Here is a 15,597-nt window from a genome sequence, read left to right as displayed (position 1 = left end):
TTTTTTTTAGGAATATCCAAGAGTAAAAATTGGTGTTTTCATTGAACAACCCACTCCTTTCCTAACTAAATTTTTAGACAGACTGTTGACTCTGGACTACCCACGGGAGGCACTCAGTATCTTCATTCATAATAATGTGAGTATGACTCTGTCATTGTACAAAGCTTCAATTTTGCAAATTATGCGATGAATCAAAATATGGAGTATATGGATTTGATATAAGAACACAGTTAAAATGCATAGGGAGAGATAATCCTTCAGAATTTAGTATGCAGAGCTGGAAAAATTAAATGAAATTGTGTCAGGGCTTGAAGTCTGTTTGAAGAAACTGCTTAGATTCTTCTACTAATGAAAAAAATGTAGTTTGAAATGTGTGCTTCTGAAGGAAGTACTGACTGACATAAAATAATAGAGTAAAATAAGAATAGAACAGTTCCAGTTGGAAGTGGCCCACACTGACCATCTGGGCCAGCTGCTGACCACTTCAGGACTGACCACCAATGATACCGTATTATTAAAAACTGTCAACTGATAGCTGGGATTTGCTTTTCATCTTGCTGAGGCCCCATTGCATTTGCATTTCTGTTGGCACTCCTGCTGGGTCCCATGGAAAGATTGGTGTGTTCAGATTTATTTTGACTGGCACTGCAGATAAGTTGCTTTTGAATACTCCCTGCTAATTACCTAATGATCTGGCATTGCTGATACTTCCCCAGTGCCTTCAGTCAGTATTGCTGTTTTGAGCAGCCTGGTCTAATGGGAACTGTCATTGGTGGATTGGAAGGAGATGATCCTTAAGGTGCCTTCCAACCCAAACCATTCTGTGATTCTACGATTTGAGAGTGAGGTTTCAAATGTGTGCAATTATTTTGGAAAGAAAAGGACTAGAAGAGAAATGGGAGTAAAATTTAATTGTACCCTTTTTTAGTGTGCATGCATTGCTGTTGATATGGTAGCACAAGGGGGATAAGGAATAGAAGTAGAGCTTATCTCTGAAGTCTTCATTGTGGTTTTTTAAGGGGATTTTGAAGGTATAAATGTGATGTACACATGGGAATTGTAGGCTATGTAGTTTTGTAGCTTCATCCAAAGTTATAGTATTTGAAATGGAATATAAAGACTGAACAGCTTTTTATTATAGAGGGGGAAAAGCCCTACCCAATATTTCAATTATTCTAATGTCAGCCATAACAGGCAAAAGCTACAATGAGGGCACTGGTTTGGAAGTATTGCATGCAGCTGAGAGCTCTTAAATAGAGGGAGGGTAAATAGAAATTAAAGGAACTCTGTGTGACTACATTTTAAAGAAACAACGGCTGTGCTTGCACAATTTGGTGCAGGTGCAGCTTCCTCTCTAAAGTGATTCTGGAGGGGCATAAAGAACAACTGCGTGCCACTGAGCTTGTAGGATGGGTTTTAAAGACTGTAACATGAATATCCTGAAAAATAATGCATAGATAGTTTGTGAATCTTGCATTGCTGTACAACTTTAATTAATGTTGCTGACGTGTTGGATAGTTTTCCTAAAGTTTCGGACAGAGGAGGTTCATTTTAATGACAGATATACTGGAATATCTTCAAACACTGGCATCTGTTTCTTTAGGACAGAATACAGTGTGTTCTTGGACACTATGTTTATGATTCATAGTAATTTGTGCCTTACATTTTCTATAAAAAATGTTAACATGATTACAGGAGGTTTACCATGAAAAGCACATCAAGAAATTCTGGGAAAAAGCCAAGAACATTATCAGAAATATTAAAATTGTTGGACCTGAAGAAAACCTGAGTCAAGCAGAAGCCCGAAACATGGGAATGTAAGTTCTAATTTATAAATCTGTTACATTGATGCATACACTCCCATTTTTTCATCTTGCATGTGTATTATTTCGCATCTTTAACATTTACATCTCCAGCTATGAAGATGGGAGCTTTTGTGTTGGAGAAGATCTAGACATAAGATAGGAACTGTTGAGTGATTTATGATTTCTGTCTAATATAAAAAGCTGTTGATCATTATGAAAAAATCTCTCTGGTTTGTGCTACTTCAATAGTTTGTTGTCTTGTGATGATGGCATAGAAAATGCATAGTATTTATTTTATTTTCCGGCTACCTTACTGCAGAATTTTTTAAATTTTTGCATTGGATATGCTTTTAACAATTGCACTTTTGTTGTCCTAATGCCTGCTCTGTTTTCTTTTTTCTTAAGTGACATTATATTTAAGTAAAGGTTAAAGCTTGACGTGGATGTACGGTTGACAGAATTATTTTTCTACCTGTGGTTCAAAGAGGCAGGAATAGCCTTTAGAAGTGCTCTAGCAGGAGTTCTTGCAAAGGCAACTGTCTTTATCCTATGCTTGGTCTTTCTTTTTCTTTTGTTCTTACTAGAGTATCCAAAACTTTACCTTTTAAACCTGGCACTTTCCATGCCTAAAGTTGAACCTTGGAGATTGTATCCTGTGTCAGACCTAAGGGTCTCTTTAGTGACTGCAGCACTGGCTCCTCCCACAGAGTGGCTTGTGGCTCTCCCAGTACATCAGTCATATGATGGAGTTTCTCAGCCTGGGATGCCACCAAGATCAGGACCACCTTGCTTGGTCCTTGAGCTGGCTTCATTCCATGATAATTTTTTCACTCACTCTTCTGCCAAATCTTCTGTGAGTGTCAGAGCAGGGAAGTTAATTTCAAAAGGCCATTTTCTGTTCAGAGGTTAAGAGCATAGGCTGTTCATAGCCTCAGCTGAAAGAGTGAAGGTCTTGAGTCTCTATGGTGTTCTTGGAAGTTTGTTTGAATGGGGCTTTGTTGTGCTGAAGCCACTGGAAAACTGATCTCTGGCTGAGGTCCGAGCCTCTCCCCTTGCCTTTCTAGGAAACGCTGCAGATGTCCTGTGTTAGACTAAGCACCCATTCACATGTATATATCATTCTTTCTCTATTTATAAAACTCTCTAAAGCAAATGTACCGCATTGCCAAACTTTTTGTAGTGTATGTTGTGTACCTGAGGTGGAGTTTCTGGAATTGCCTTTTCCTCTTTGTTGTTATATAGATAACATAAGGCAGAATGTTCAGTGTAATCAATATCTATAGTAATACTAAATCTCACCCGAAGACCTTGAAACCTGTCATCTTTGATAGAACCTACTGACTTAAAATGTGACAGAGCTTCTGATATATGGTCCTTGCTTGATCTCTGCATAAAAAAATAATAGTTTAAATGTATATTTCCACGAAGTCACTTCAAGTCCTGTTTGAAAGGCAGGGAGATAATCATATGTGTGATGTGTTATCCATGGTGTGGATGTAATTTGACCCATGTCGCTCCTGTTTTGAAAGGCCCCTTTGATAAAGATTGTCCTAAAGAGGTACGTAGAGAAAACCTGAAGCACAATGTGTGTGGAATGACACCATGGCAAAACTCTGAATCATCCAAAAAGTATGAACCTGAGTAGTAGGATCTTCCAAGTAAACAATGTAGATGTAATTCAGTGGCTCCTTTCAATTTGTCTGAAGCAGAGTCAGTTAATCAGCTGCTTGCTTTGCACACCTGGGGGGCTTGGCTGCCCTTGTGAACATCACTGACATCACTGGAACAAACACATTTTGCATTTCTTTAAAAAGACTAGCTTGATCTGGGATGTTCAAAGTGAAGGCAGTTACTCTATTATTTGCTTTCAGTCCTTCATCTTGCTTTGATCATCATCAGCTCATTTGTTGCTCATTACCACTGCAATGGGAATAACTTGAAAAGAGTGATTCTTCAAACTTGTTTATTGTTGTGATTTAGAGATTGATATTCAGTCTTCTGATTCATTTTCTCCTGCCTCTATCTGTATTATTGACAGATAGTTCTGTTCTATCTGCCTCAAATACTTGCTTTCTCTCCTTTTCCAAATCTGCTCTTAGTGTGTCTCTGTTAGTTTCCAGTAGATTTAGAATTAATTTGGTCTTTCCACTTGCACATTTCACACAGAGTCTATTTAGTTGAAGAAGCGTAACAGGGTTCAGTTAATACAGAGGGGGAACTTAAGCATTGAAGGTCTCGTTTGTTTTCAGCAGAATACTTTGGAGTATATGAAGTTTGATCAGTTTTCTTCTCGCCTTTTCCTTTTTTTTGGCTCAGTAAAAAGTGGTGATAAATCACAATGGGATTCTCAGTAAATGACACACTCATGTCACTATAAATGTGAGAAAATAACATTTATTCAATTTCACTCATAGCCATGAAGCAGACCTTGGTCTACTTTTCTTATTCACATAAGGAAGAATGATTGAAGCATTTAATTTCTTACTTCTTCCTGACGTGGAAAGTCTTTTCCTGTGCTTGTGAAAGTTGGAGAGGTATTGGAAAGGATCCAAAATGCTGCAGTCTGCAAGACTTTTTACAATTCAACAATACTGGGAAACAGGAGTGCACAGCTTTCATTGTTGTGGGCTGAATCAAGATAAAAAGGAAGGAAAACTAAGTTAGAATAAAAAGAAGGAAGGTTTAGCTGCATGTTGTCTTCTTATTTTCTCTGCATTCACATCACTTGAAACACTTAAATGGCATTTCTGTGTCTTTTTTTTTAGGCTTTGTCTATAAGGTATGAGTTCTTACAGTTGGTTCGTTTTTTCTTTAAGAAAAAATCGTCTGTGGTTTTGCCTTGGTTGCAGATGAGATTTCAGCCAGCTGTTACAGAATTTGTTATGACAGAAAACATAAAAAGCAATTAAATATGTTCAAGTAATAACATAAAGTCGGGAAATACTTATCTCATTGACTTCTGAGGTTTTATTTATAAAAAGTGTATTTTCCATAATATTTTTTCTCCCAGTACTTACAGAGTTCAGGGTTTCTCTTTTGGGGGGTTGGTTCTTTTTTGTTCCTCCCTCAGATTATTAGTAAGAGAACTGGGTAGGAATTTTCCAAAAGTTTCTAAAAAATTGTCATTTATCTCAGCTTTTAAGTGGGAATGTGTGCATTTTAATAAAAGTTTACATTGAAAGCTTTCAAAAGTTTCAGGGAAAACAGTAGATCAGAATCAGAGTTCATTGACAGCACTGTTGAATTTTGAGCTATGTTTGTGGTTTCCTGTGTGTTTCTTGAAGGAGGATATTAAGTCATTGTCTCTGAGTTCCCATTTGGTATCGATAAAGGATGGCATGGACACAGGAGGGAGTAGAACACAGCCTTAGAGCAGGGCAAGTATCTTGGCTGTGGGGGAAGGAGGAACAGGGATTAAATCTTTCTCTCGGAGGTGAAGTGTTTTATGTTAGAGACTTGGATTTTCTGGAGCTGCTTTCCTGAACACTTCTGCAGTTTTGGGTTTCAGTCTCAGATGGAGGAGGAAAACTTTTGAGTGTTGCTGAAAAACATGTTTTCCACGCATACCTGATTTCAGTAGCTTCCGGGTGTGCTAACTGTGGTAGCAATACTTAAGCCTGAGATGCAAAACTAAACATTAGTGTTTTATTTGTTTCCTGGCTACATTTGTTTGTTTTTAGTGATGGTTGATATGAATGTGTTTATGCTGTTCTGGCTGTCTGGAGAGATGCAAAATGTAACTCTAAATGGCTGGTGATGTCACCCAGGCTTTTGGTTGCAGACTTGTATCTAGAACACCTTTTCTTTCAGGGGTCTGTCAAATGGTTTAAGTGCTCTCCCTTTGGGCTGCAAGTCTATATAAGGTAGAAAATTAGCAGTGAAGATGTCAGTTAAGGCAAACCCAGAGACTGACCAGAAATTTAAACTGTGGGTGTGTGTTCAAACAGTTTTAGCAGCAGTGGGAAGACCATTCCTGACACATGGGTATTTTAAAAATTTGTCTGAAATTATTGCTACATCTTCAGTGATCAAGCTTGAAGAAGGAGGATTGCTTAAAGTTATGGAATAAAAGTGCTCTACCTTCCAATGTGATTCTAAGAGTCATACCTCTTGAGTCCTTTGAGCAGAAGAAGGTTTGAACAGAAGGACCCAAAAGGTGTTAAGTAGTAATCCTGATGGAAGATGTAGTGCTAGGTTTGGAGGGGAAGAAGAGCAGGCAGGAAGCCATGCCAGCCCTTACCTTGACTTGTATGTAGCCTGTCACATCCACCCTTTATCAGATCTTCTGAAGTGACAGATCTTTGCCTTTGCAGAAAACAGTCACAGTCAATCAAATCAAGTGGAACTTAAGCTAAAGCCCTGTTTATAGATATTTTAAAACAAGAAGGTAAAATAGTGTTTCAGGCTGTTACAGTGGAATTAAAATAGGTAAAATAGACAAATTCAGTAATACCACCTGCATGATAGGAACCTATTGCTGTAATATTGACATGAGGAAGTTGTTCCACTTTCTCTAAAAGTGTATTTGATTTGCTATAATCTCCTACTATGCTGATGGTATAGGAAAGCTGAATTCACTGTACCAAGTTTTGGCCTGACAAGTGCACCCTGCCAGAACTATACAAACACAGTCTGTGTATCTTTCATATTTACAGTAGAATGTGTTTTCTTTGTCTTTCTCTTGAAGGCATGGGGATCTGTGCAAATACTTTATTCTTCTGAGATCAAAATCACAACTGATAGAAATAGTGTATGGACATGTTCAGTTACTTTCTCCAGTATAAATTCACTGCCTTTGCAATCACTTTATATTTCTCTTTACCAACTGTGTTGTTTTTGTAGGTCAAAAAGACAAAGAAGAGGTCTTTAAATATATATTTACAGTTTTTGTCCTGCACTCTCAATGAGGTTTCAGTTGTCATTGAGATCAGCAGATTGCATCTGTGGAATCTTTTTGCAAAGACAGCATTACAGCCACATGCAGTTACTTGCTAGAGGAGCTTACTAAATAAGGTCATACTTCACTATTAAGTGATTGTACTGATACCCAGCTATGTAAATTAGTGGCATTTTCCCCTTGCCCCATTTTCCATTAGGACACTGTATAGAAGGCATTACTGCACTTGGTACAGGCTAGAGGCCACTTAGTTTATTAAAAGAAAAATAAAAGGCACCTGATGCATGTATTTTAATTTTTTAGTTAATCACCCTACTGTAATTTAAACACACCTTTCTTTACAATACTGTGCTGCAGAGGGCTTTTAGTGCCATGAATCAGTTGAATACTTACTTGTGGTTTGGGGTTTTTTAAAAATCTTTGTAGGTTTTGTTGTTTGTGAATTTTTTCTGGACATGTGTGAGTTAATCATTCTTTTTTGTCTTTTTAGGGACCTTTGTCGCCAGGATAAAACATGTGAATATTACCTAAGCATAGATGCAGATGTTGTGCTGACAAACCCCAAAACTTTAAGAATACTGATAGAACAGAACAGGTATAGTAAATCTCTTACTTTGTAGAATTTCCTCTAAATTGAAATGATTCTCTGGGGTCTGTCCAGAAAAAATAAGATCTCGTTTGTTTTTGCAGAGTTAAATCCTCTTTGTTTACTTGTGGTATTTCATTGCCATGGTTCGTAACGTGCTTGGAGGCCAACAATTCACAAAGCATTTTGTTCCTGTCAAACAGCAATTCCTGATGTGAATTTCAAATGCTTCAGAGTTTCATATTTTCTTACTCAATATGTCACTTCACAGAAAGATAATTGCTCCGCTCGTAACTCGCCATGGGAAGCTTTGGTCCAATTTCTGGGGTGCTTTGAGCCCAGATGGTTATTATGCTCGATCAGAAGATTATGTGGATATTGTCCAAGGGAACAGAGTGTAAGTAACTGTAAGCTAATAGTTAAAGTCAAGGCAACCAGTATGGTTACTAGGTTATTAGCAACATATTGCATGGAAATACAAGAATATGGTATTATTCCTGGAGAGTTTAGGTTAGTTCTGTTGTTTTGTATTTTCTGTTTCATTGTTTCTTCCCATTCATAGCTAGAAAAAAAAGCAGTGTTTAACATGATGAGCTGGTGTTAGTACTGGGCACAGTCATTACTGATACCTGTCTGATGGTGTCTGGTTGCTCTAGCAGTGTACAGTACAGAAAAAGGCAGGGCAAACAAATAGCAAACCCAAAACTCTATATCCCTGGACCCTCAGCCAAAAGGAATGGTTGTTACAAATGACTTTGTCATCTCTTTGGGTCAAATCTTAATCAATGGAACAGCTATAATTTCTTTGTGTGTTTCATTCTGTATGTCAGGTATATTTAAGGAGCTCTTCAGTAATACTTTTGTCAAGGATAAACTCTTGGGTTTATCCCTCCCTTAAATGAATGTGATACTGTTCTGAGCTTGGCTGTTCCATATGGTGATGCCTTTTCTTTGCCCTGGAAGAACAAAAAGGTCTGAAACAGACTGCTTGAATAGGACTGGCTTGTTTTCAGTCCTGCTCTGCTGAAAGATGTGCTTGTGGCACTGAGAGAGGGGAAATCTGCAGAGGGAGCGTTTTGAAAGCAATGCTTTTGTGTTGATATTGGCCCAACTCACATAAATACATGACCTGCTGTGGTCCGTGGATATTTGTGTGAGGAGGTCAGACCAGCTGTGTGAAGTCTCAGTGAAGTCTTTAAACTCATTTAAAAATCTGTTTTGGAGTTACTTTCTCCGTCTGGTAGTGTAGAATAATATTATAAGAGAGTTTGACTGATTGCCTTAGCTATGGAAACATGAAGTACATGTGTAGTTAAAACTGTAGAGAATTTGACCTTGCTATATTTTTATAACAGTATTTCATATAAATTGAATTACTGCCTACACCTACATTTGAGATGTCCAGATGTAGTTTTCCAAGTGTCTTGGGAATCTTTCAGCTTCTTCTCCTTGCAACTTGCTTAGTCTTGCCAGCAAATACAGAAATGCTGATTTAATAGAATAGGCAACAAATTAGTTTTCATAGCTTTAAACTGGTTTTGAGTTGTGTTTTTATTTTCCACAGAGGAGTATGGAATATCCCTTATATGGCTAATATATACTTAATTAAGGGACAAACTCTTAGATCTGAGATGAAAGAAAAGAACTACTTCATGCGTGATAAGTTGGATCCTGATATGGCTCTCTGCAGGAATGCCAGGGAAATGGTAAGGTGTACCTATAACAGCTTGCTTTCGAATACACACCTTTCTTTGTGTCCTGCTGTACTCATAGACTGCTTTACTTGATTGACCTTGGATATTATATTTTACTTCTAATTCAAAGTACTGGCCAATTTTTGTGTGATAAAACCCTTCAGGTGCCAACAGATGGCTGGGACAGGTGTATTTCTTTAAATTGTTGAGAACAGAGGTTTTTTCAAGACCAGTGCACTGATGCACTGACTGCATGGTGGTTTCTAGTTAAATTCCCTGAAAATTTCTCTTGAGGTTAAAATACCTTTCTTGGCACAACCTCAACAGATGAAAGAGGTCTCAACTTCTCTGCTGTGTATGACTTAAAACTTACCCATGCATTTGGAACATCTGTATCATGCACGTTTTTATACAGTGTGGAGCTTCTAGCAGACTACGTTGGAATATTTTGCAATTTTCTATTAAGTAGATATATATTTAAACTAATGATGGGCAGTGTTGTATAAAAAGCCTAGGTGATTTAAGAAATGGTAGGAATCTTCTTAGGAAGCGTGAATTACTCATTAATTTGTCCAGATAGATTAAAGTTGTATCAGATAAGTGTTACTTGCATTAATCTGGAAGTAATGAGAGAACTTATTTGTACTGTAAAGTTATGAATCTGTAAATCCATATTTCTACTGATATTTACACTAGTTTCAGCACAGAGACAAAATAAGACCTAAACCAGACCTATTTCCAGACACTATAACATTGAAAAATATTTTTGCTGAATTGAACAAGAAAAGTTGGCAAGTATTCATTTTTTTATTCCCTCATAACAAGGCATGATCTCCTCTGTTTGTACTGATTCTTCAGAACATCCCCGCCCAGTCCTGTTGTATTCAAACCTTCTCAGCATCAGTTCCTGCAAACCTGTGCTTTCCATGTGCTCGTTAAACTAATCTGACTGGCTCACCAGAAAATTGCTTCTTCTTTTCCTCTTTCTCAGTCTGGGCTGTAGGAGGGTTTAGTATGTGCTTGTTTTTGTATTGCAGCAGATAAGAAGGGGCTGGTGGAAACAGCTTTGACATGTGTATGAAGAGCTTTGCTTGGAGATGCATGTTGTCTGTAAAGGCATATCAGCTTTTGATCAAGGGCTGCTATTTCCCTGATGTAACTGTGGAAACCTAAAGATAGTCGGAAAAAAGAGAGATTGTGTCAGAAAACTGATGTGATGATTCTCCTTCATTTTAGACTTTACAAAGGGAAAAAGACTCCCCTTCTTCGGAAACATTCCATATGCTCAGAGCCCCAAAGGTGTTGCTTTATTTTTTTTATTATTACATGCAGTGTCATTCTACCACAGGAAGATACTTCTCCTCTGTCCACTTCCTCTGATGAAATACTGCTCTAGCTTTCTCTTCAGCCTTCTAAGGTTCAGGTTTTTGCAGGGACAGGCTTTTCATGCTCAGCTCAGAGCATCTCAGAAAGGCTCTTTGTTTCCTCAGGGGGGTTTCTCAGTGCTTTTAAGGTCAAGGTGTGCTGACACTGTGCTTCTGTAGCTAAAATGGATGGAGCAGTCCTAGGAAGGAGTAAAGCTCAAATCACTGGTAGGTCTGCCAGGCCCCCCCCCCCCAGTGACCACATTGTCACTTTAAGCTGTTTTTCTTGACCCAGGCCCTCCTTATTCTCCCTGCTGCAGATATTTTATGATTTGGTAAGCACCCAGAACTGGGCATGTTTAACATAATCATTATCTTTCTAACAGTTTAACTCTTTTTCAGACAAAAACATAGACAGAAGTACCAAACTACCCAAATGGTAATGCCTTCATCTGTTACAAATCCGAAAATCACAAACATTTCAGAAATGAAGTTTTAGTCTGAAAAACCTTAAACTAAAGAAATCCCATAGAATCTAAGTTTCTTTTTAAAAATACTATTTTCTGCTACTACTTCTAATCAAGAGAGTTCTGTTAATACCTTCTGTTAATAGCTTGGTAATAAAACTGTATCTTACCACACTTGGTATCTTGCACATAATTACATGAACAGACTTCAGAGTGCTCAGCTGTTTTGGATGCTGATCTGAATATTCTTGTGTGCTGTATCTGCCAATATCTTTTTATTTCAGGCCAATTCACCAGATGGATCATGTAGTGAATACTCTGAAATAAGTTTCTTGTTCTGACTTTCGTGAACTCTTTGATTGTTAGCTTATTCTTTCAGTTTTGAATTTGAAACTAAAGCCTAGATGTTGGTTTTCTTGTGTGTGAGCATTTCCAATTTGAGATCAGATGCTTTCAGTGTGTCTGCTTAGGTTTTCTGGAAAACAAATCAACCAATCACTCCTCTACTTTTTCCTTTCTATAACTCTACATATGTTTTCAACAATATATATTTTGGTTTAATGTGTTTAGAAAATAAGTGCAGGCAAATGCTTGTAAACAACAAGTTATGAAGAGTAGTTGGTGATTAGAGTCAACCATTTGAAAATTAAGATGCTAAATTAACAGCACTTTTAATATCTGTACAAATGTGATTATGTTTTATGAAAGTGCAATCATGAACAGACCTTTTTAAGACTTTGCTAAGATGGACAGTTTTGCTAATGGTGCTTTCTCTACTTGGTATAGGGTGTTTTCATGTACATTACCAACAGACATGAGTTTGGAAGACTTCTTTCTACAGCCAATTACAATACCTCCCACTACAACAATGACCTCTGGCAGATATTTGAGAATCCTGTGGTATGCATCTAATTATTGATGAAACAGTTATTTTATTTTAAAAAAAGTATAAATTTATATAATATAAAGGACTTGAAATTTAAAGTCTTTACATGGAGAACATTGGTTTACTCTGTGCTAAATACTGATTATGTGCTAAAAGGTGTTCTCACCCATCTAAGCACATGATTATATATCATATCAGTAAGCCAGCTGATGACCAGAGTATGAAGTTGGAGATATGGCCCTGAGCTAACAGGTTTTATGATTTTTGATATGATGAGAACCAGTTTGTTTACAAGAATAAGAAATTGTTTGTTTCCAGTGCTTTCAGTAGAGCAAATGAATAGAATATAAATAATTTTTTATCACTTATAAATGTCTTTGGTGTGTTATGTTTTTAAATCATGTTTTTTTAGGACTGGAAGGAAACTTACATAAATCCAAATTACTCAAAAATCTTCACTGATAACATAGTAGAACAGGTGAGTAGAAGCAGCTTTTAAAAATTTGTGGGACTCACTGATAATAAATTGGCATGCAGTAACTATTTCCATACAAATGCTGTTTTGGTCTGTGACTAAACAGATTTTTTGCTGTTTTGGATCAGAACTGTGTTTTTGCCATTCGATATAGGCTGCCTGCTTTCATGCAACTGATCCAGACAGAGCACTTGCATTGGATGATCAGTTGTGACAACTAGGGACAGTTGCCTTTATAAAAACCTGGGATAAATTGTTTGTGTTTAAAGCAGTGTTAAGTTTTGTTTCCCACATTCACCTGTAATGTGGAAGACCAGGGTTGTTATTTAGAGCCCTAAGGCACAGAAGGTGTGGGGGCACTGACACATTCTTTGTGCTGGGTCAGGGCTTAGAATGTAGCTCAGAGTTTTTGCTTTTGTGAGAATGTGCTTGAGGATCAAGTTGTGTGTGTGGTTTTTCTTTTTTTTTTTCTTGTAGCCATGTCCAGATGTGTTTTGGTTTCCCATATTTTCTGACACTGCCTGTGATGAATTAGTAGAAGAAATGGAACACTTTGGGCAGTGGTCTGGTGGAAAACACCAAGTAAGTGTCAGCCTATATAAACATAATGAGTGATCGTAACTACTTTTACAATAATAAGTCACAGTGTAGTGCAACAAACAAACATTCCAACAATCACCAATGACCTGAAACATCTGCTTTGTGGTATAAAGTGCTTAGTCTAGTCTACCATGTAGCTGCTTCTTCAGTAGACATAGAGACATTCTTAAATTAATGTTGTGGTGTGCTGACCCTGGTACATGCTAGGCACCCACCAAAGTCACTCTGTCGTTGCCCTCCTCAGCTGGAAAAGGGAGGCACAGTATAAAAAAGGATTTATGAGCTGAGAGACAGGGACAGGGAGAGATCATACAATTGCCATCACAGGAGAAACAGACTCAACTTGAGCTCAATTGGTAATATATGAGCAATGAAACCACTTCTTAAAAACACCTTCCCTTCACTCCTCCTGTCCTCCTAGGCTTAAATTTACTCCCCGTTTTCTCTACCTCCTCCTCCCCAGCAGTGCATAGGGATGGGAAAATGGGAGATTGTGGTCATCACACATTCCCTGCCACTCCTTTCCCCTCAGGGGGAGGACTCCTTACATTCTTCCTCTGCTCCAGTGTGGGTCTCTTCCGTGGGGTGCAGTCCTTCAGGAACAGACTGTTCCAGTGTGGGCCCCCTGTGGGGTCACAAATCCTGCCGGAAAACCTGTTCCAGCATGGGCTGCTCTCTGCTGCCAGGACCCTTCTCCAGCACAGGCTTCCACGAGGTCACAGCCTCATTCAGGCACCCCCACCTGCTCTGCCATGGGGTCTTCTGGGGACTGCAGGTGGATCTCCACTCCCCCATGGACCTCTGTGGGCTGCAGGGGCACAGCTGCCTCTCCATGGTCTGTACCAGGGGCTGCAGGGGAATCTCAGCCCGAATGCCTGGAGTAGCTCCTGCCGCTTTTTCCTTGACCCTGGTGTCTGCAGAGGTGTTTCTCTCACATATCCTGTCTCCTCTCCAGCTGCAATTTCTTCTGCCCTGTTTTTGTTTCCCCCGTTCTTGAAGGCACTGCCACCACAGAGGTGCTGTCTCTTGTCACTGCTGGGCTCAGCCTTGGCCAGTGGCAGGTCTGCCTTGCAGTGGCTGGCATTAGCTCCATAGGGGAAGTTTCCAGCAGCTTCTCACAAAGGCCACCCCTGCAGCGCCCCTGCTACCAAAGCTATGCCACATAAGCCCAATGCAGACTTTGAATTAGCAAATCAGACACTAACAGTGGTGCAGTTGCTGTAGCAGGTACCTGACAGTTACCCAAGGCTGATTTTTGGAGAGCTTTTGGTAACTGTTCAGACAAGTTTTTCTCATTTACCTCTTAAGTACTAATTTGTCAGACTTGTTCCCCTAAGGAGTTACCCACAAATGTTATGAGCTGTTGTGTCAATGTTTTCAGAGAATTCAAGGTATTTATTAGCTTCCACTAAAATCAGAGGAATGTTTCTCTTATTCACAAATGTGGTGCTATGAGAAACTGTAGTCACAATTGTAGTGCAGGTAGGAGCCTCTGGAAAGAATTTTATTGTACTTTTATCTTCAAATTATTTCAACATTTATTACCCTGTCAAGTTGAGGCCTGTAGTCTCTTGATCTGATAGAATTTCAGTTGCATCTGCAGCTCAGTAAATAAAACTTATTATCCAAAGAAGCCCTCCTATTTACAGGCGACACATCCAAATATTGACTTATCCTTTAAAAACTTCCAATTTTTGGTCATTGATATCTCAGCACGCTTTTTTCCTCGACAGTTAGCTGTGGAGTTGCTGTACAGCAAGCTCACAGATGCCTATTGAAGCATTGCTTTGTTGCAGCTGTGATTCTGCAGATTTCAAGTAAATACTTGCTGAAATGTCAGAAACATTCCATGTTCCTGTTTCCAAGCTATCTGTGGTGTTTTCATTAGGACAGCCGCATTTCAGGAGGTTATGAAAATGTCCCAACCGATGACATTCATATGAAGCAAATAGGACTGGACAATGAATGGCTGCATTTCATACGAGAGTTCATTGCCCCAGTAACACTAAAAGTCTTTGCTGGCTATTATACCAAGGTATGGATTCAAAGCTCTTGCACATAATTACTCCATGGTGTGACTAAATTTAAGTATTTTGTTGAATATATCCTTTTTGGTTTGGTTGGGGAGTTTATACATGACATAGCAGTAGTTAAAGATGAATATTGTTGATTTTTATTTTAGCTAAGCTTTAAAAAAAATCCCAGGAATTCCATGTATGACTTGGCAGTTCACAGCTTGAAGTCTGACTGTAAATTTTGTTGCAGGGCTATGCTCTATTGAACTTTGTTGTAAAATACAGCCCTGACAGACAACGGTCGCTCAGACCTCACCACGACTCCTCTACATTCACAATCAACATTGCCCTCAACAAAGTAGGAGAGGACTTTCAAGTAAGTTACTGACTTTAGAAATGTTGTCCTTTGAGTATCTAATATTATTTCTAAACTAGAGCCCAAACACATATACTTAGAGACCCAGCTGAGAAGGAAAAGATGCACATCACAAATTGAGATACGTTATGCCTTGCGTTTTTTTGACAGGTACTAAATTTGCTCAATTCCAGGATCCAGAACTGTTGATGTAGTCAGGCTGAATTGATCAAACTGGTTTCAGATGGTGGGAGAGAAGGGGTTTGAAGTAAAACTTTGGAGATGTTAGTCATTTTTAACACTTCTGAAATGCTTCATTCCTGTATAGTGAGAACCAATTTTTCAAGAGTTTGAACAGTGCCAAGTTGACTCAGTGACTTCTTTTCTGTAGAGTTTTTTTAATGATTGTTTTTTAAATCAGCTACAGAATGAAAGTTTTTAACTCCTGTATCT

The 15,597-nt window shown here is 38.5% G+C and overlaps 1 protein-coding gene across 2 annotated transcripts in view; it reads left to right on the top strand.

The window, feature by feature from the left end:
* PLOD2 (procollagen-lysine,2-oxoglutarate 5-dioxygenase 2) overlaps window positions 1–15,597 on the top strand; it is a 47,030-nt gene that overhangs the window by 30,069 nt on the left and 1,364 nt on the right. For both annotated transcript variants that reach the window (XM_082287775.1, XM_082287774.1), the window contains exons 9-18: window positions 11–136; window positions 1,696–1,817; window positions 7,193–7,297; window positions 7,560–7,685; window positions 8,853–8,994; window positions 11,600–11,713; window positions 12,112–12,177; window positions 12,652–12,756; window positions 14,663–14,809; window positions 15,040–15,165. In XM_082287775.1, the coding sequence (XP_082143901.1) occupies window positions 11–136; window positions 1,696–1,817; window positions 7,193–7,297; window positions 7,560–7,685; window positions 8,853–8,994; window positions 11,600–11,713; window positions 12,112–12,177; window positions 12,652–12,756; window positions 14,663–14,809; window positions 15,040–15,165 (1,179 nt within the window). The remainder of the gene's footprint in view (window positions 1–10; window positions 137–1,695; window positions 1,818–7,192; window positions 7,298–7,559; window positions 7,686–8,852; window positions 8,995–11,599; window positions 11,714–12,111; window positions 12,178–12,651; window positions 12,757–14,662; window positions 14,810–15,039; window positions 15,166–15,597) is intronic.

Source organism: Coloeus monedula (assembly GCF_965178545.1).
Source record: "Coloeus monedula genome assembly, chromosome: 10".
NCBI classification, from domain to species: Eukaryota; Metazoa; Chordata; class Aves; order Passeriformes; family Corvidae; genus Coloeus; species Coloeus monedula.
Note: the sequence above shows the minus strand (reverse complement) of the source record. Positions and strands in the feature narration are given on the sequence as shown.